General features: G+C 36.7%; 1 protein-coding gene across 5 annotated transcripts in view; it reads left to right on the forward strand.

Annotated features, from left to right (window-relative positions):
* The window catches only part of Rgs7 (regulator of G protein signaling 7), a 413,863-nt gene that overhangs the window by 348,093 nt on the left and 43,136 nt on the right, over window positions 1–22,634 (forward strand). For all 5 annotated transcript variants that reach the window (XM_042674394.1, XM_042674397.1, XM_042674396.1 and 2 more), the window contains 3 exons: window positions 14,711–14,775; window positions 15,656–15,732; window positions 15,839–15,920. In XM_042674394.1, coding sequence (XP_042530328.1) covers window positions 14,711–14,775; window positions 15,656–15,732; window positions 15,839–15,920 — 224 coding nt within the window. The remainder of the gene's footprint in view (window positions 1–14,710; window positions 14,776–15,655; window positions 15,733–15,838; window positions 15,921–22,634) is intronic.

A 22,634-nucleotide genomic window follows, 5' to 3' on the forward strand; every position in this document is an offset into this window, starting at 1 on the left:
TTTGCAATTCCCCACACCAAAATTGAAGGATGTAATTGTAGTTGTGGGTCACTTTACTATCTAGAATAGGAGCCCACTATGCTGGCCAAGCTTTGAGATTCATGGATTTTTTCTTCTGTTTAGATTAACACATTTGCCAGGCCTAATTCCTTGGGTAAGCCAAGTGTTCTTCCTTTTCTTCTGAATTGTTGACCCAGATCTACTGAGTCCTTTTCAAATGACAGCACAGAGGTAATCTGGTTAATGCAACTCAAGAGAGGAAGGGGGTGCTATTTTGGATCCAAGGTGCTGGAAATGTCTTGATTTAGGTGGACCTTATTCCTGGTAGTGGAGGAGTTGAAGAGGGCACAGAAGACTTAAAGATATCTATTTCCAAGCAAAACTCCTTATGTTCATGAAGTCTTAAGATCTACACATTTATTTCAGTAGTATATTAACTAAAAGAAGCATGTTTATTTCATTTAGTGTTTCTCTAAATTCCTAATTATTGTGCCCTAGATAAAAATATAAAATATTGTTGCTTATTAGGGCTATTGTGTGTGTGTGCATATATATGTGTGTGTGTGCATGTATGTGTGTGCGTGTGTGTGTGCGTGTATGTGTGTGTGTGTGTGTGTGTGTGTGTGCAAGTAAGTTCTAAGACTTGAATTCAGGGCCTGGGCATTGTCCCTAAGCATTTGGACTGAAGTCTATCACTCTACTTCTTGAGCCACAGCTCCTTGTCTAGCCTTTTTAGTGGTTAATTGGATATAGGAATCTATTGGACTTTACAATCCAGGCTGGCTTTGAACTGTGATCCTTAGATTTCAGCCTCCTGAGTAGCTAGGATGTGAGCAACCTTATTAAGGAGGCTTTTTGAACACTTTGTTTAAGGTCAAGTGATTTGGCTAAAATATTTTCTTCAATTAAAATCTTATTGTGGGATTACTCACATAGTGGATTCAGCATAGTGAAGAAATTTGACTATTTTGTTTCTTCATTGTCTTGACAGAAAGGAAATTTTTTTATTTTGTAGCATATATTTAGTTTTATGTAAAAATAATCAATTAAATGGTAGCAATGAAAAGACAACAATAAAAACCTAACAGAGAAAAAAACGATTAATGAAAATAGTTTGCAAAAGTTCAAAACTGAAAGAACTGTACAGAAGGAAGAAAATATTTACATATAAATGAAAACTACTTTTGAAATAAGCAAGGAAATTTGTACTATTTTTATTTCAAAACTACCAACCTGAGGACACCAGCCAGGTTTAAAACTTTTATGAATGTAGCTAGTTAGATTGTTAATGTCAGTGTTAAACTCTGACTTCCTGCAGCCAGGGAAAGCAGAGCTAGAGAAGACCTGAAACATCCAATTTTGTCATCTCAATGATTTGGCTGAGTTCTAAGAGGTGGCTTAGCCAACACCATGGCTTCCATTACCAGCCATTGTCTTCTATAGAAGACACTGAGAAGTTAAATCATAAAAAAAGATACTTGAATTTGTACTTCAGGAATAATGTCTGTATCTTATTCTTTAATGACAACAACTTTTCTCAGGTTAAGTATACTAAAAGTATTTCTCCACTCTATTTCTAGTTTTGTTAGGTCAAAGTTCTACCAAGGTGTGTTTGATAGGACTTACTTAAGCTGTGCTTTCCCCCCACCCCTGAGTTTAAGGTATTAGATTCTTATAAAAGAACTTTCTCATTCAGCCAAAAATGTTTCTGTAAGGCATCCCAATGTCCTGCTGTTGTTTTTTGCTTTCTTTGCGAAGCACTAGCTGGATCCTCACTATTATGATAAAAGCAACAGTGATAGCATACTGTACTCCCAGATCACTGCAATTCTTTGAGTTCTGGTGCTTTATCTCAGTCTGGGTTCTTCACAGGGTGAAGCCAAGGGCAAGGCTAGCAAGGACTTCTCAGATCTTTGATTTTGTGAGCTAGGAGAGAACCATGTTTAGCTTAGGTTATATGCAGACTGTCTCTGCAGAGACAGAGGGGTAGTGTTAAAGCCAGATATAACCCACAAGCTGTTTCCAAAGTGGCTAGCACAGTCTTGCATGACATTACCAGACACTAGCTAGAGACCCTAGTCTCCAACTGGTGTATCTGCTTCTCAGGCCACTGTGGTGAACATGCACATTGAGAATTTCCTTGATGACACCTGTGACATGGAGCAGGTGATATGGCACAGGACCTTAACTCTCATACTTTTGTTCAAACCACTGCATGAGCACAGCATAAGAGGATCAAGATATATTTGCAGATGTACTCTGGCAGAGTGATTATGTCGGGAATGATAAAAAAATCAATCAACTAACAAGCCAGCTGGGGCTTTGAGTCTACAACAACTGACTTCCCAGGCTCCATCTAATACCATATGTGGGCCTGGCATGTATCATGGTCCTATTATCCATTTGCCTTCAATTCTACATTATGTGGTATGTAGCTTAGCTAATTTATAGACATTGTCTGTGTTAGGCAATAGGTGAAAACTTTTGCAGACATCTGTGAGAAGCCTGTAGAGATAGAAACATTTATCCATCTAGCCTACAACAGAGAGAATTCTTATCTTTTACATTATATTTCTAGTATCTATTTGTGTGTGTACTGCTCTTGCTGCTTGAACTCAGGGCATGGGCGGTGACCTGAGATTTTGTGCTCAAGGCTAATGCTCTACCACTTGAGCCATAGCTCTACTTCTAGCCTTTTTGGTAGTTAGTTGGAGATAAGGGTCTCACAGACTTTCCTGCCCCACTGCCTTCAAATTCAGATCCTCAGATCTCAGTCTCCTGAGTAGCTAGTATTACAGAGGTGCCAGGATATTTTTATTATCTTTAAACAGTTATACTAAGGAGTTACCATTCAATAAATCAGTTTATGAGTTTACTGTATCTTGAATGATATCATCATCTATGTCTCTCAATCTAATTCATTTCTTTAATTTTCTTAATTTCTTTTTTTATTGTGAAAATACCGTACAGAGGGGTTACAATTACATGGGCAAGATAATGAGTACATTTCTTATCAAGCATTGTAGCCTCCTCCTTTGTTTCCCCTTCCCATCCCTTCTCATTCCCCCCCCCCCCCCCCCCGCCGCCCCCTGCAAACCCTCCCCCCCTACCAAAGTTGTAAAGTTCGATTTTCGACATAACAACTTGTATATCTCATTGTTGCAATGAGTCCACCTGTATCCCTATTTAAACGATTTGTTTTTTCCCTTCCCCTCCACAAATTATAACATCAAATACAGTGAAAGCAGGGGTTATACCGTGGGGGAGGGACATACAATGCAACAAAGAAATAATCTTATAAATGTGTTAGAAACAATCGCATGAAAGAAAAAAAAAACATTTGGATACATATCTTAGGGTTCATTTCCCTAACATCAACTTATCTGACCTTTTCTGCTTCACTCAGACATATAACTAGTTATTGCAAATAAGGGAAACCATCGGACCTATCTTTCTTTGGGCCTGGCTTGCTTCACTTAATATAATTTTGTTAAAGTCTTTCCATTTCCTAACAAATGGGGCAATGCCATTCTTTCTGATGGACACATAGAATTCCATTGTGTATATATACCACATTTTCTTGATCCATTCATCTACTGAGGGGCATCTGGGTTGGTTCCATATCTTAGCTATGGTAAATAATGCTGCAATAAATATAGTTGTGCTGGTAGCTTTAGTGTGGTCTTGTTTGTGAACATTGGGGTAAATGCCCAAAAGTGGGATTGCTGGGTCATAGGGGAGCTCTATGTGGAGTCTTTTGAGGAATCTCCATACTGCCTTCCAAAGTGGTTGAACAAGTTTATACTCCCACCAACAATGCAGTAAGGTTCCCTTCTGTCCACATCCCCTCCAGCATCTGTTGTTATTAGAGTTCTTGATTATAGCCATTCTAACTGGAGTGAGGTGGAATCTCAATGTTGTTTTGATTTGCATTTCTTTTATGGCTAGAGAGGTTGAGCATTTCTTCATGTGTCTATTGGCCATCCTTCTTTCCTCTTCAGAGAAGTTTCTCTTTAAGTCTTTAGCCCATTTATTTATTGGGCAGTTGTTTTTTTGAGAATTTGTTGTTGGGGGATTTAATTTTTTGAGTTCCAGGTATATTTTAGATATGAGACTCTTGTCCATTTTATGGCTAGTGGAAAGACTTGGAAAAAATTATATTATGTGAAGTAAGCCAGGCCCAAAGAAACATAGGTCCCATGGTTTCCCTTATTTGCAATAACTAGTATATGTCTGAGACAAGCAGAAAAGGTCAGATAAGTTGATGTTAGGTGAAATGAACCCAAGATAATTATTCAAATGTTTTTTCTTTCTTGCGATTGTTTCTAACATATTTATAAGATGATTTTTTTGTTGCTTTGTATGTCCCTCCCCGTGGTATAACCCTTGCTTTCACTGTATTTGATGTTGATATAATTTGTAGAGGGAAAGGGAAAAAACAAATCGTTTAAATAGGGATACAGGTGGGCCCATTGCAACAATGAGATGTACAAGTTGTTATGTCGAAAACTGAACTTTACAACTTTGGCTAGGGTCGGGGGGGAGGGCGGGGGAAGGCATAGGGGGGGATATGGGAAGGTATAGGAAGGGGAAACAAAGGAGGAAGCAATAATGCTTGATAAGAAATGTACTCATTAGCTTGTCCATGTAATTGTAACTCCTCTTTATGGTATTTTCATAATAATTTTTTTTAATTTAGCAAAGCATACTTAAAAATATGCAAACACACATACAAAAATGCATGATCAAAACCTTGTAGCTCTCCCAGGCCTGGGAGAAAATTTTCAAAGTGTAATTCATGTTCCATCTTGTACATTGATGTTTTATTCTTTACTAAGATCACTTAATTCTCCTCAAAGATCTTTGCTTAATAGATTGTATAATTACATATTATATATAATATTTATTTATATAAATATAAATATCATAATAGTTGTTCAGATATTTCATGCTGTTTTATGACTTCACCTTATTATAAACCCATAATGGATAATCTCAGAGCCAAATATTTTTATTTGTCTGATTTTCTTTTTAAGATTTTTTTTGTCCAGGTCTGGTGGCTTACACCAGTAATCTTGACTACTTAGGAGTTAGAGTTCAGGACAATCACAGCATAAAGCCATCCCAGGCAAAAATCCACTGAGACTGAAACTAGACCCCTATTTCATTCTGTGTATAAAAATGAATTCTTAGTGGATCAAAACTAGTAATATAAGAATGAAAACTTTGAAATTGCAGCAGAAAATATAGGAGAAACAGTGGATGATGTAAGTAAAAGGTTCCTTAAAATTAAAAATAGAACTATCACATGACATTCCCAAATCAATACTAGGCATGTATCTGAGGAGTATAAGTCTACATACAATAAAATATTTGTGCTCAAAACAGTAATAACCAAGCTATGGACTCAGCTTAGGTGCCCAATGAACAGAAAATGGATAAAAAAGATATCACACACACACACACACATCCACACATATACAGGAGTATTATTCAGCCATATATCACATGAAATTGTGCCATTTATAGGGGACTGTGTAGAACTATAGACCATTATACTGAAAAAGATAAGCCAAGCTCAAAAATTAAAACATGGTATGCTTTTGCTCATAGACTTTATATCTTGAATAACAATAACATAAGAATGGAGCATAAACATCAATGAGAGAGTAGGTCTTTGTTACCTTCATATTCACTGTGCTTAGGACAAGGTCTTGCACTTTAAATAGGTCCCCATTGAAGATATATTAGCTGAATAATCTCAATTATTACAATTTATTACATTTGTTAGCACAAATGGCTTAATATTTGGCTTTAAATATACAAATTATCCATAGTCAAATTAGTAATAATAAAACAATATAAGGTATGAGCAGCCATACCCTATATTCAGAGATGGCTGTTTCTAAATTCCATTGGTGAGGAGTATTCTTGTCCTATGGTGTTGTAGATTTGGAATTATAATATTAATCATTTACTTCTACAGTCTGAAATTATAATCAAGTGAACATTCAAAAATAAGCCTTGACCTAGCATCTTTGGAGAGATTTTACTGGTTTAATTGTAAGATGTCAAAAATCTGTCAAAATTATCCAATAGTGTAGGTTATTTACAATATTTAGATTTCATTTTATATTCTACATGGACATAAAATTGTTATGAACATCAATAAAGAATAGGAGCAAAGTATGTGGAAGGAAGAAAATATATGCTAAGAGACCCATTAGCGTATAATTATGAGGTGCATGATGCATCCTTTGATTTAATTAACTAATGTGATCATTAAATAAAGCAGCAACATGGGAAATAAGAACTGTAAACTATAACTTCCAAGGGTAATACCTAGCTCAAAATTATGATTGCTGGGAGCTGGTGGCTCAGGTCTGTAGCCCTACCTACTCAGGAGGCTGAGATGAGGATTTTAGTTCAAAACCAGCCTGTATAGGAAACTCCATGAGATTCTTATCTCCAATTATTCACCCAAAATCCTGAGAGTGGATCTGTGGCTCAAGAGTTAGAATGCTAGCTCTGAGCAAATGAGCTCAAAGACAGTACCCAGACCCTGAGATCAAGCTCTAGAACTGGCACTCCTTCCCACAGAAAGCAAGCAAGAAGCAAGCAAAAGTAAAAAAAAGATAAGACCTTCTCAGATTCTTTAGAGTTTTTAGCAACTTTGCACACTATTTGATCAGGGACTGCCTTGCCCCTTCTGAGCTATTTTTTTTGGTTATTTTTTAATTGTAAAGGTGATATACAGAGAGGTTACCGTTATATAAGTAAGGTAATGAATACATCTTGTTTTGAACTGTGTTACCCCTCCCTCATTTTCTCCTGCTCCCTTCCCCCCAACTACTTCCCTCCCCTGCCCCCAAGTTGTGAGGTTCATTCTGTTTTATTTTCAGACAAGTTTTTACTATATAGCTCAGGTTGGCCTGGGAAGCAGGCATGTACCCTCATGCCTAGCTTACTTCTCTGAACTGTCTTTTTCACATCTAGTAAGATAATAAAATCAGTGTTTTCTTTCTTTCTGTGTGTATTGAAGGAGATAATATATAATGGAAGTGATCTGCACACAAAATTAGCATGTAAACCTATGGTGGTTATCCACTTTTCTATAGAATGTATACCAAAGTATTAAAAGTAATCATTGTCATTCTGCTTATTTGTCTATTCCCCATTTGACCCAAGGAACTAAGAGACTAACATCATTGACTTGAATGTTTTTTAATCTGTATATTAATGTCTAGAACCTTATATGACATATTAGATGAACGATTAATTTGTTAATATAAATTATATCCTAGATTTGAAAAAAAAAATCTCCTATTTTTTCTTGTTTTGTGACAAGATCACTGTATGTTGCCCAGGCTGGTCTCAAACTCACCATGACTCTTCCTCAACTTCCCCTATCTCTTATTTAATATCTCTTGGCTCTAGCAAAGAAATAGACTCATTATGTAAACACCTTCTAATAGAGGTATCAAGATAGTCTCAAGCTAGGATTATTCCGAAGTGACATTCATTTCCTTTTCCCTAGAGAGAAACTCATTCTTTTCTACTTACAGTTCCAGCTATTGTTTCCAACATATTCCCAATGAATTCCTTCTCTTGAAGGCCTAGGCCTACCAAGAAAATGTTTAAAGATTTTTCACGATTCATGTGTTCAACTTCCATAGTAGAGTTTTATTGCCTTCATAAGTATTATCAAGGCTCATGAGCTCATATAACAATTAATTCTTATTCCTACTCAAGAATATCACAGCCTTCACTATTAATTATACATCAAAATATAAATAAAAATCTTATAACATTACTATAGTTTTCCTCAAAATTTAATTTTCTTAAGGTTGAACTGCTGTTGAATCATAAATTTTTAAAAAATGAAGTTCTCTGAGTTAATTTTTATTCCCTGACTTTTCATTCCTTTAATTGCACTACTGTTTACATCTTTAAGTGAATTCTATCAACATTTTGCATTTAAAATATCCTTTATTTGAAGAATTACTTTTTAAATGAAGATAGTTATCTGTTTATGCTATAGGAGACTTTTCCTTTCCATCTTCCCACCAGTGCCTTTTTACTCTCTTTTTTGCCAAAACAATTTATTCTCTCTCCAACATCTTTGCTCTTCTGCTGTGTGCAATGTGATTTTAACATAGAAACTTGCCCAAAATGTGAATGGATCTCTAAGAACAGATGAAAAAGGGAGGGCTTTGTTCACTGAATATAGGAAAGCATGAGGGTAGTAAGGGCAAGGCATTGGTTTGACTACAGAATTTGCAGTAGTGAGGATGGTGGAAATGATTCCCTTCACTAGCTTTTCTAGAAGGGGCTAAGGGTTCCTGTCCCGACCTTATACCCAATGAGAATGTTTAACAAAAGCTACTCACCTTTGGGAAAAGAAAACAACAACAGGCACTGAACACTCAGAGAACAGAATTTTGAAAGGTATCAGACTGTCTAGCTGAGGAAGGAAGAATTAAAAGGAGGTAGCTATGATCTGTAACTTTTTTCAAGATACAGTACATGTGAATGTTTCTCTTAACCATTATCTAACCCCTCTACAAGAGATAAAGCCATCCTATTGGGGAGGTTGGCAGGACAAATAATATCACAGAGTGAGGCTAGATGTACATAGTCTAGGGGTCACAGCATTGATCAGTCACCACAATTATACTTCAATGAAATGTCATCCATTACAGGGAGGGAGGCATTCTTCAAAAAAAAAAACATTATGCAGGGGAAAACAAAAGAGGAGGTAACAATACTAGATAGGAAATGGGCTCATTATCTTGCTCATGTAACTGTAAGCCCTCTGTACAATCTTTACAATAAAAAAATATAAAATCTATGCAAGTATCATGACTAACAGACCAAACAAGAAACTAAATAGCCCAGTGAATAATAGGTAAAGTCCTGAACAGACATTTTTCAAGAAAAGACACACAAAGGTTGTATACATACACACACACACACACACACACACACACACACACACACACACACACATCCACATGAGGTATCAATTCACACCTGTAAGGATGTCATTCATGAAAATTTTGAGAGACAGATATCGACAGATGTGAAGAATAGGGAACATTGTTGGTACATCGGTAGAGCCATTATGGAAACAGTATAGAGATTTCTCAAATAACTGAACTTAGAAGCCATACTATACAGTTCATCCCTTCACTGGTCACATAACCAAAATAATGAAGTCCATTGTGTTGAGGAGAAATCCTGACCCCCATCATCGTTCCATCATTATTCATCAGATCTATGCAACAGCATCAACTTAAGTGTTCACCAGTGCCGCATGTGAACCATGCACTATTAAACAATTTTTCAATTTTTATCATTTGCAACAACATCAGCAAGCCTGGAAGATATTATTGTAGTTGAAATAAGTAAGGCATAGAAGGACAGACATCCACATGATCTCACATATAGGCAGAATCTAAAAATGTTGATCTCAAAGGAACAGAATGAGAACGAAAGTTGCTAAGCCAAATGAAGGAGTAGGAAAATGCTGGTTGGAGGTTACACAGTTTATTTAGGAAGTGAACATTCTAGAGACCTTTTGTACAGCTTGCTGACAGTAATATTTTGGAATCACTAACAGTATATCTTAAATGTTATCATTATTTTGAAAATGATAAAAACATGAAGCAATGGTAAGGATGAAGATGGTGAGATGATGTGTAGAGCAATTCATTGATTTAACCACCCTCTGTTGCACATATATATTAAAGCATCACATTCTGAAACACAAATGTGTTCATTTTCTTTAATTTCAAAAGCAAACAAAATAAATGAACAATAAAAGTAAAAGCAAGGTTTCTGTGAAATGACTTTTCTATTTCAGTGACCTATCAGATATAAACTTTTATCTTGGTAATTAAAATCAAATATTAAACTTGTTCAACCACTTTGGAAAGCAGTATGGAGGTTCCTCAAAAGACTCCATATAGAGCTCCCCTATGACCCAGCAATCCCACTTTTGGGCATTTACCCAAATGATCACAAACAAGACCATACTAAAGCTACCAGCACAGCTATGTTTATCACAGCATATTTCTCCATAGTTTAGATATGGAACCAACCCAGATGCCCCTCAGTAGATGAATGGATCAAGAAAATGTGGGGCGCGCGCGCACACACACACACACACACACACACACACACACACACACACACACACTGGAATTCTATGCCTCCATCAGGAAGAAGGACACTACCTCATTTGTTAGGAAATGGAAAGACTTGGAAAAAAATTATGCTAAGTGAAGTAAGCCAGACCCAAAGAAACATAGGTCCCATGGTTTCCCTTATTTGCAATAACTAGTATATGTCTAGGATAATCTTACCAGACAAGTAGAAAAGGTAAAAGACTATGCACATATGACCATATAAGATGGTGCTAAGTAAAATAAATCCCATGATAGAGACACTTATATCACTTTAAATGCATTTATAATTACTATGTGATTTCTTTTGTTTCTTTCGTATGTTCCTCCCCCAGAGTATAACTCCTGTCTTCACTGTATTTGATTCTGGTACCCTGCATCTTGTATATACATTTTTCTAATTTGGGGAGGGGAAAGGAAATAATATAATGCTGAAACAAGGATACATGTTGACCCATTGTATCAATGAGATGTACAAGACACTATGTTAAAAATGATCTTTACAACTTGGGGGGGGGAGGTGGGGAGGGAAGGGATGGCTGGGGAAAAACAAAAGAGGGGGGTAACAATGCTCAAAGTATACATTACCTTACTCATGTAACTGTAACCCCTCTGTACAGTATCTTTACAATAAAATTATAATAAAAACAAGAAAAATAAAAAATCATATATTATGAAGATCTCTTCAGTGAATCAAATTTTGTGAAGATCTCTTCTTTCTCATTTCTTCTTTCCTCCAGCTCCAAAAGACTTTGCAGCCCTGTTAGCAGTTCTTGATAGGGGATAGAGAGTCAGTGAAGACAGAAGCTGCCTTATATACAAGCCAGGGTAGAAGACCTAAGCTTTAGAAAAAATGTGGAGATTTGCTTGAAGTTGGTTACTTGAAATGGACATTGAAATAACTTGGTATCCTGGAACTATTAAAGGATGAAAAATAAGATTGTGAGAAACATTAAAGGAGTAAAAAACAAAAAGTCACATCATGAGAGTATGTTTCATTTGCATTACCTGGTTTTTAAGTTGGGTATTTTCTAAACACTTACTTAGTGTTTGTATGTATAGTCTTCATTAGTTACAGTTTTTTTTGTCTTTATTCTCTTCTCCTTTTTATTTACTTATTTATTTATTTGGTGCCAGTCCTCGGGCTTGAATTTAGGGTCTGGGTACTGTCACAGCTGTTTTACTCAATGCTAGTGCTCTACCACTTGAACTACAGCTCCATTCTGGCTTTTTGGTGGTTAAGTAGAGATAAGATTTCAATGGACTTTTCCTGCCCAGGCTGGCTTCAAACCTTGATCCTTGTATCCCAGCCTCCTGAGTAGTTAGCTGTACTTCAGGTGTGTGTCACCAGCACGCAGTTATTTTTGCCCTTTCCTAATTAAATGTTACAGTGTGAGTGGTTTTATTGCTTATCTGTGTGTATGACTGGATATTTTATCATGGACATCAGTGTTTTCATGAGACCATATTACTTCAATCAAACAGTGAACTAAAGAAATAACCTAATCCCAGCATTAACTTTCTATTCAGTTCCTATACAAATGAGATGTGATCTAGAAACTAAACTGATTTTTACATCTAAATTCTAAGCTGCAGATTCTGCTGCTACACACAGCTATGTTATGCAGAGTAGCTCTTCACACTCCTCAAACTTTTTTCCCATTGAGTAGCAGAGCCTCTTGTTAAATCACTTTTTCTTTTACTCCATTAAGGGTTCAAAATTATCTCAAATAGTCTCCCTGAAAATCACTGAAGAGAAATATATTTATACTTGGAATTGAGGTGAAGTCCTTAATAATTGAAACCATTTTTAAATAGTACCCTAGAAAGGGCTTTAATATTAACAATTTCAATATTTTGTCAGAACAGAAAACATTCAAGAGCTATGTTAGAAATGGTTGAAGCTTTGTATTTAGGCTGCAATCCTGCATAGTACTATCTGAGCTCTTCCATCACCTAAATAAGTAGGGAATCACCCCCAAATATTAGCAAGAAATATATTTCTGACTATGTGTAAGTCCTCTTATTTTTCTGTCTTTTGATGTGTTGGTAAATTTCCTGGAACTGGAACCCTGTTACATATACTTAGCCTTCCTGCCTTGTTTACACCTTGCCCAATGGAGGTCCTCCCTGTTGGTAAGAACAAAAGTCTTGGCTGTGCTTGTCCATATACTACAACTGTGAAATTTCAGCATTTCTACCCACAATCATAGTCCACCCTTAACAGGTTCCAGATTCTTCTCTAGCCTATTAACTCAGACTTTTATCGTTCCCTTTAAAAACAAAACAAAACAAAAAAACCAAAGATCTAGTAGATGGGGATTATAGCACTTGAGTTGATTTGATGTTTGAATAGACCCTTCTGTTAATATCCTATTGAATTGTTTGAATCACTTTTTCATTCACTGTATACATGGTCCCTGTGCTTTATACTAGCACTGTCTGTCCACTCAATCACTTTGTTCCCTAGAGAATTTTTAAATTTCTTTTATAGGACTCATATTAAAGAATGCAAGACTTCTTTGTGAACATCCTTATGGAAAAAGAATAAAACCTCACCCCTTTCCTGCTGTAATTAGTTTATCTAGTGGAGGTACAAATAGGTTTCCTAAAGGGAATTGGTTTATTGCAAAGGCTGGATGATCAGAATCACTAAAGTAGGAAGTAACTAAACTAAAGCAGAACAAGACTTAAAGGTGACAGGCACATGAAAAGGCTTGGCCACACCTGAAACATGATTCCAGACAACTCCACAGGGAAGCTGAAATTGTTTAATTAGACATTATTTAAGAAGACTCAGTCTATCTGTTATGAAGAGACACCCTTGGGGCTATTGTGTATACATTACACTGTGCCTACTGGTGAGAAAACTTTAGTTGTTTTATCCAATTTGCAGTGGTTTCTTATATTTCCTTCAAGATTAAGAGTAAACCATGACCAATTAGAAAAGTAACCCACCATGCCAATATTGGCTTTGCAGTTCAAATGTGAAAATTCCTAGTATTAGTAGAAAAATAAAATGACTACAGTCAGCCACAGAATGTTTGTATTCTGAAACCATATACCAAGATCTGCGCATTTCTAGTAATGTTAACATTGGTTGCTGGCAACTTTGACCTTCATACCCAAAACTTTACAAGATAGACTTTTGAGTAAATAGCAACTGTGTTTGCATTGGTCTGAGATTTTCTGTGTAGCATTTAGATTTTCTTACCCAAAACTAAGGTGGATATAGCTTAGTGCAAAGGTCGAATGTGTACGACATCCCCACAGAGGTAGTTTTACAGAAGGTAATATTTGAGGGACCTCATCCAAAAGTTTTATACAACATCCATAATTGAATTCGTGAAACTCAAGTATCATATGTAGGGGAACAAATGACAAAATATTCCAGAAAGTAGGTCCTGAATATCTTGACACTATATTAGAGTCACCAGAATATCCTGAAATATGGGGGGAAAATTTCCTTGACAACAATGCTGATATCACCACCATCTCCGCCTTCTGTCACCATCCTGTAAACCTACTGCCAAGATTGACTTTACATGACAACGGATTCCCCAGGAAAATGGCATAGAGAGATAACACATTTTAGGCAGGAAAAAGATTCTAAACTCTTACTAGTGGCAAAGGAAATGACTGGCAAGAAATCCCTGGAAATGAACCAACGTGAAACTCAGAAGTCTTGGGTTATTTTAATAGGCCCTTACCATTGACTGTAGATTCTAGAAGAAATTGAAAGTCCAAAAATGAACCCTCTGTCAAATAATTTTCTTTCTTTTCTTCTTTCTTTCTTATTTTTTTGTTGGTCATGGGGCTTGAACTCTGAGCTCAGGTGCTGTCTCTCAGCTCTTTAGCTCAAGGCGAGAACTCTACCACTTGAGCCACAGTAGCACTTCCACTTTTCTGGTGGTTTATTGGAGATAAGAGGCTCACAGACTTTTCCTGACTGGGCTGGCTTTGAACTGTGATCCTCAGATCTCAGCCTCTTCAGTAGCTAGGATTACAGGAGTGAGCCACTGGCATCCGGCCAAATAATTTTCTTTTACAAATTGATTTTGTCTGTATTCCTAGACTTTTAAGTTCATTTGATACTTCATTGGAAGGTCAGTTTTCACCCTTATTAGTTGGAGATGCTAAAATTTTGCAGGCACTTAATAGAAATAAAGTTAGGGTTAGAAATTTCTGTGCATGTCTAATTTCCACATCATAAATGCTACTATGTTTTTACTTTTGTAATGGTTACATTTTATCTAGAAAAAGATGACAATCTAAAATTGCAGCTTGGGATAAGAGTGACAAATTAGCTTGATATATAGTGCTATGAAATTATATACACAGACATATACATGCATCTATGCATACATGTATATGTATGTATATACCTATATGCATATGTTGTGTACATTATACATGCATGTGTATGTATATATTTACACATAAGTATACATGTATATCTGTGTATGTGTGTTGCTTCCGTTTTAATAAGCAAAAAAGAAATGATTGACTTCTTTTTCTTTCAGCTGTTTATCTCTGCAAGAGGACAATGCAAAACAAGGCAAGATTGGAACTAGCAGATTATGAAGCTGTAAGTACCAAGTCCTTTCCAGCAAAGAAAGGTACAGAAATAAAAAGAAATGGACAGAAGTGCAGCCTAAGTTCAATTCTAAGTACCCTGTTACTTTTCTATATTCCTGGATCTTCAGTGTGAGATTTCCATGTAGTACAGTGACCATATACTTCCTCATAGCTTCCATCCTGTCTTCATGAACATTGAAAGCAGTGAAGTTCTAAATAAGCCAGCTCAATGCACAAAGGGGAAGTGCGTTTTTATTCTTTAAAGTTGACTTCACTGTAAGAATTTCAGATAAACACTCTAGTGGTGATACCGGAACTGTGAGAATTAAAGCCCACTCACACTGTAAAAGGGTGTTTTCAAAAACCTTCAGGTTGGTGATTGCCAGCAGATGACATTAATCTCACGAACTCTAATCTTCTTAAATGGTTGTTCCATTGTGATTTACTGGATTCAAAGCAGTGTGGGGAAGTGCAGACCAGGATGCCAAGGGTTTATATTGACTGTCATGAACTAAGTAAATAGAATGGATCAGTGGTTAGAATAGATTGTTTTCCTGTCATAAAGCAGAGAGAGAAAAATCCAGTGCATGAATGTTGAGTACTTTTCTTATTCAAGGTAATTTCATACACATACTGGATATGTAATTGCATTCTCTAAAGTCAGTTATATTTGTTATTGCTTTACATAGTTATTTCATTTTTTCTGTTTCAAGACTATTAACAAATGAATACTAGCTGAATTCAAGGAGTGTGACTTCTTGAGAGCCAGATTTTTCTCAGTACTTTAGAAAATCTTGATCTGTTTGCCTCCCAAATGCAAATATAAATAAGCTAAAAGGGAGTAGTGGACATGAGCACCAGCATGTCCTTACCTGTGGGATGTTTTCCAGGAGAGCTTGGCCAGGCTGCAGAGAGCCTTTGCCCGGAAGTGGGAGTTCATTTTTATGCAAGCAGAAGCCCAAGCAAAGTGAGTCCTTGTGAGTCTTTTGGAAGATTTGTTCAAGTTATGGCCTTCTGTCCAGAAAGGCATTATACTTAACACTGCTTACTCTTCATTGTTACGATGTTGACAGAGTGGACAAGAAGAGGGACAAAATTGAAAGGAAGATCCTCGATAGCCAAGAGAGAGCATTCTGGGATGTACACAGACCTGTGGTGAGTATGCCATGTTCTCACAGACCTATGGCTTTGGCTTTGATAGGTGAAGGTGCCTTTGGAAAGACATGTTCCACAGGGTCTGGGTGAATTATGTCAGGAAAGACTGTCACTTTTAAGGAAGGAAGATGACCGGATTTTCATAAAACAATGTTCCATCTGAAATATTGTGCATTTTCCGTCATGCAATCCCTTCTCTAACTCAAGTGACATTTTAGGAACTCGAGGCTGCTATAAACACTTGAAGATGATGACAAGCAAAGTTTATGCCGTTGTTCACATTTTTGAGCTTTTAAGTGAAAGTAAGAGTCAAAGTATTATTATTGCTTAACCAGATGCTGGTATAATTCTAGGTGGCTGATGCTTAGAGGACTTTAATTTAAAGCCAGCCCAAGAAAAAAAGTCCATGAAACTACATCCATATTAACTATCAAAAACAACAAAGAGCTGAAGATGTGATTCAAGTGGTAGAGAGTCATTCATGAGGAAGAAAGCCGAGTCAGTGTAGAGCCCTGGGTTCAAGCCCTGGTACTGTGGGTGGGGCGGGGGGGGGGGGGGAGAAAATAACTTCCATGGTTTATTTTTCCTTCTGAAAATCTATTAATGACCTGTTGTTGACTTTCACATACCAGTTTTATGTGATTTCAAATTGAAAAGAGTTCATGCTTCTAATGGTGTAAAATTGACCCTATTTTTAGCAATTGATATTTTGTTCCTGATAATGTCAAACTATATTCCTTGGTATAACTTCTAGGTATTAAAAATTAATACCAGAAAACTTTGTGGAGCTATTAAAATGTTGTTGAGTATGAGATAGCATGTCTAGCCAGGCATAATGGCTCATATTTGCAATCTCAGTGTTGAGAGGTGAAGAGAAGAGTATCAAGAGTTTGAGACTAGCCTAGGCTGTTTTAAGATATATATTTCAAAAAATATCTGTTCACTCTTTTTAAAAATAGGATGTATTTTCCTTTATGAATTTCTATAACTACAAACAGTGAATACCTTAAAATTTTTCTCTTAAGTATCTTTAGACCAAAGTAGAAAGACTCCATAGGTAGATTTATTTCAATTTCCCAAAGAAATGCCATTGTTAAGTTCTGTTTTGATTTTGCTCTTTTTTAAATTCTCAAGAAATTAGAGTTGTAACTTAACTGGCTTTTCTATTCAAAACGCAGTTTCATGCTGAAAAAAGAATTAGGAAATCACAGCATAGTTATTACAAAGCGTTAAAACAGGAGTTTTGCTTGTTTGTTTTAAGCCACTTCTAGAAACCAGCCAAGACATTATGTTCTACTTATATTTTCTACTTATATGTTATTATGTTCTCTACTTTCTTTATTGTCTCTAGACATCTCTAGCCTTGTTTATCGTTTAATTTATATGACCTGGATCCTCTTAGTAATCCAGAACTACCATCATCCACTTCCCCTGTGCCATGCATTTCTACTCCAGACTTACACATTCAAAACATCTAAATCTATCCTAATGCCCTCGCATGCTCGATTGCCTCTCTGTCAATTACCTGCTTCCTGACTTGGTGTGGCTTTCCTTGTTGTTGGCAGATCCTGCTCATAGTTGTCTTTCATTATTCAGTGAGTCAGGTATCATCCTCCAAGTGTCCCACCAGCAAGAACACATGAGTTCTTTCCAGCTCTTTACACGTCTCCAGTCGACTTCCAACCAGAAAGTCACCTGGAGAAGCATTTGGAAGCAGAAACCACCCTGACACCATTGGTTCCTCTGCTTTCCCAACTTGGAAATAGTTTATATCACCTTCAAACCTGACAGGCAATATTTTCTATTGTCTAATGGAAAACAAATAGGCTTTTGGGTTGCCAGCACTCCTCAATTCATCCATTTGGTTTTCTCACATGACAACTCCTTGTATTGCTTTAGAGATGACACCTATCAGCACTAAAAAATAAAAAAGAGTTGAGAGGGTCCTTGTGAAATGCTGACACTTATTTGAAGACTGTATGTGGCTGATGTAGAGCTGCCTTTTACCTTTAGCCTTCTGGGTCCTTCCTGCAGGGTGATTCACAAAGTTAGCAAAGACAGGTAGATTAACAACCAGAAATTGATCTAAGAGCTTTGAATCACTGTCTCCCAGCCAGCTGCCAAAAGACATCTCTAGTCACCCATTGTAGTACTGCCTAAACAGCACAGTGTTTCCTGAGGTATTTCTCCTTCAAAATAAAAGCAGAGATAACAGCAAAAATCTCCGCATCTGTGTTCATTGCTAGAAGTGAATACTGTAAGTGTTATCATCAAATCTAGGGCAATGTTCAGACCTAAAGTCCTGTGTCTCACAGCTGAGGTTGATTACTTTTTCCCATGGTTGGGTTTCTTTTTCAAAGCCTGCTCTCACTGACACCAATAAAAGTCTGTACTCTTGTCTTCATCTTGTATAGATTAGTGGAAGTAGATATTGCCTACCAACATCAAATAATTTGTGGAAAGTATCTGGGAGGAGCCTTGGTTCCAGAGGTTGAGGATACTTATCTTTGTATACTACCCTCAGCAGGAGGTGTGTTGATACCTAGGAGATGGTCCAACCTTGCCCTTTTGCACTTCTCATATATGTCAGTGATGGGAGTGGGGCAGCGAGCTAGGACGTTGCCTAGCTTTGCTGCCTGGCAAAATTATCCACTAGGCCTATCTCAGACTAGTATTTCTCTTCCCAGATTCAGAAGCCTCATTTTTGAAATGGAAGTTTCCCTTTCGTGTTGAAATGAACATGACATGAGTGTAGATATATAATAGTAGCTGGATTACTATCTAGCTTACTTACTAGTTGGTTACTTACTAGAGAAACACACACACATGCACACACACACACACAATAGCAGCACAAGAGCAACACAACAGAGCAAATATTCCATAATACTTATGAAAAACCTTCATGCCATTGGCGTACCCAGACCATCCATTTAATATTATACAATCTACTGCTTCTTTCCTACAGAAAAGAAACATAGCCCTACCTTTAATTCAGAAATCCTATCTTAAATAGTTCTTAACATACCTACTCCACACTGTGGCTTCCCTTCTTCTACATCCTTAGTATTCTAATATTTGTGGATTCCCTATGGGAATAGGCTGAACATGGCTTACCATTGAAGTGGGCATTGTGATGTTGATGACTAACCTATAGTCCACACTAGCAAGCCAGAGCATGCATCAGCAGCCTGGACCAACAGAAATACGCCCCCCCACCCCCGCTCTATTCTATCTACAGTTTACAAATAGTGATTTTGTCTAACAATCCATATACTTTATTATGTAAAATATACATCTACCTTAGAAAATTTACTACTACATAAAAGAGATAACAAAGACATACCTTTTTTGTTATAAAGAGTTAATTGAAACATTATTAACTATCTATAACCAGTTTTAAAATTCTTGAGCTCAATTTTCCCACCAGAATATAGCTCTTTATTCAGATTTCACAATTTTAGGCCAATATATTTTAAAAATCATTTAAGTTATATTATTATATTTTCCTGAAGTGATTTACCTTCATAAATATAGTTTATATTTTCAAAAGCTATGAGTGCGATTATCCTAATTACTTCATTCCTCAATTCTGTATCTTTCAAATCTTTAACATTTTATCTTTCAAAGAAAATATAACAGATAGTGGGTAATTTTTAATTTTTTTTTTTTTTTGTCAGTCGTGGGGCTTGAACTCTGGGCCTGAGTGCTGTCCCTGCACTCTTCAATTCAAGGCTAGCGCTCTACCACTTGAGCTACAGCGCCACTTCCAGTTTTCTGGTGGTTTATTGGAGATATGAGTCTCATGGACTTTCCTGCCCAGGCTGGCTTTGAACCATGATCCTCAGATCTCAGCCTCCTGAGTAGCTATGATTACAGGCATGAGCCACCGGTGCCCGGCGCAAGTAATTTTTATAAAATGGTTTGAATTCCAGAAAGGATGATGTGCTGTTTTTCACTTTGTATGCATTGCTCTGGTGCATTTATTTAATGAAGACTTGATTGGAGAACATTATCCAGAAATATATTGGAGTCTCAAATAGCAGTTCATATCTCTAAAATAAGCTCATAGCCAGTTTAATGGGAAATAATATGATATATTAAATGAGTTAATACCAAGTAATGTAGGAAAAAGAGATTTTAATATGATTTTATGACATAGGGTCACTTTTAAGTCAAATTAACAAAAAAACACTTCTGTTATGAAATAAAGGTAGGTTCTTTAATGTGTCAATTTTTATTCTAGAAAAATAAAATTACTGAGAAGGAAACATCACTTAGCAAGAGTTTCATATAAAATTATCAGAAACTATTCAAGAATGTAAAGGGAGAAATAGACTAAATATAAATATGTTGAAGATAATGTGGAACTTGGCTGTGTTCTATGTAATGTTTCCTTAATTATCTTCAGTGCTGAAGATAAATCCAGGACTTTATACCAAGCTATACTCTCAGTCTAGTCTTTCTACATTTTTATGAAGTATCTCTAATTGTCAATTTGTATCAATAGAACTAGTTATATTTTTTTTTTTACTTCTCAAAGTACTGAATGAAATTAACTTAGGTGTTCTAGGCCCAGTTCTAGACACAATACTGTAAAATAATCTGATTGTACAGGCATGATGGTCCATGCTGGCAATCAACCTTATTTAAGAGGTGGTTGTAGGATGATTAGGCTGCCCAGGAGGCAAAAGCATGAAACTCTATTTGGACTGGGCAATAAATAAAACAACAAAAAACACATTGAATATGAAAGGACCAGAGGCCTAGATCAAGGGGTAGAATACATGTGTGAGGATTTGAGTACCAAAAACCCCAGTACCAAAAAGAAAAAGAAAAAAAAAAGAAAAAGAATGGGTTTGATTCAGGAAGTATGTGAAGGAATGATGAAGAGGCAAAATGGAAAAAAATAAACATGAAACTATCCATACATACCTTCAAACTCAGCAAGAATTTTAGTGTTTGGAAAACATTATTAGATAGAATGGGAATTACCTCACTTTGGATTCTATACAATCAGTGTAAAAATGGTTGGTAAATGCAATCTCAACAGAAGAACTTCCCAGTGCTGGAACTATCGAAAATCATTGCCTGTTTCTTTTCGGTGCTCCTCCTGGGGCTGGAACTCAGGGTTCCCTGGGCTTTGTGTTTAAGGCTAACACTCTACCATTTCAGCCACAGCTCCATGTCCTGCCTTTTGGTTTCTAATTGGAGGTAAGAGTCTCACATACTTTCCTTCCCAGGCTGCCTTTGAACTGCTGTCCTCAGATCTCTGCCTCCTGAGCAGCTAGGATTGTAGGCATGAACCGCCAATATGCAGCTAATTATTGCCAATTTTAAACAATGAAACTGCTGAATTCAGGTACTGATCACAAATAATGGATTAGATGGGTACCAGGACGAGGTTTCTATCTCTAATTAACCAACAAAATGTGTGGCTAAAATCATGGCTCAAGTGGTAGGGAGCAAGAAAGCCAACACAGCCTGAGGCCCCTAAGCTCAAGCCCTGATACTAGGGGGGAAATATAATGGACCAGAAATACAATGTATTGTGAGATTAGGAGCTTAGCACTGGCAGCTCAAGGCTTCACTCCTAGCTAGAGAACAGGGGAATGAACCAAATTCCAGGCTAACCCCAGGTATGAACATGAGACCATAGCCTACTCAATAGCTGGAATCATCCTAGCTCCATGTGTGGTTTCCAGTCTGGCCTGTGCATACATAGAAGACAATATGAAAAATGAAAATGAGCTAAAAGGGGCATGGTTTCAAACTCCACTACCACTAAAAAGAAAATGAAAGAATGAAATTAGAAATTTTTAGAGTTTCTTCCAGATCAGAAGTAGGAAGTATAAATATTAGATCACCTTCTTTTCTTCCCGAGATGCTGCTAAGGGCTTGTAACCACTTTGGGACAGTGAGCTTGTTTTAGAGTATGGAAGGTATAATGATGTTTGAAAGAGATCTTGTAAGTTGATATAAAAATGAGACCAAAATATGAAGGATGCTTTGAAATATGAAATTCATTTTGAAATTGTTAAGTTTAAGGCAATAACATTCTGAAGTGACAATCAGCTGGCAGAAGGAAGCATGGTAATGAGAGTTTTGCTTTCTATTAAGTTCTCTTGTTCTTTTCTTTATTACCATAACTCCATAACTCCAGGAAGTGTTTGAACTCTCTCTGTATCATTTTCTTCCTTCAAATAAATCATGTGGCTAGTGGTAGAGCCCTTGCCTTGCATGCATGAGGCCCTGGGTTTGATTCCCCAGCACCACATAAGCAAAAGGAAAAAAAAGCCAGAAGTGGCGCTGTGGCTCAAGTGGTAGAGCGCTAGCCTTAAAGAGCTGAGGTACAGTGCCCAGGCCCAGAGTTCAGGCCCCACGACAGGACTTAAAAAACAAAAACAAAAACAAATAAATCATGTGGAGTATTATTTATTTATTCATAAATAAATCTTGAGGTGGGGTTCAAGTGGTAAAGTGCTAGCCTTAAAAAAAACATAGTGAGAGTGGTTTTCAGGGACTGAGGGAAGCAGGGAGTAGTGGAGCGGAAACCAAATTCCTGGGGGTGTTGTGTGTTTAAAATTCCCAGTTTAGCAGCATTACATGCTAAAGCCAATTTAAAGAAAGGTGGGGTAGCTATATTAATTTCAGAAAAAGTCAGGTTCAGAACAAAGAAAAACATCATCAGAGATAAAGAAGAATACTACACAA

Source organism: Dipodomys spectabilis, unplaced genomic scaffold, assembly GCF_019054845.1.
Source record: "Dipodomys spectabilis isolate Male_0828 unplaced genomic scaffold, ASM1905484v1 ptg000019l, whole genome shotgun sequence".
Taxonomy (NCBI): Eukaryota; Metazoa; Chordata; class Mammalia; order Rodentia; family Heteromyidae; genus Dipodomys; species Dipodomys spectabilis.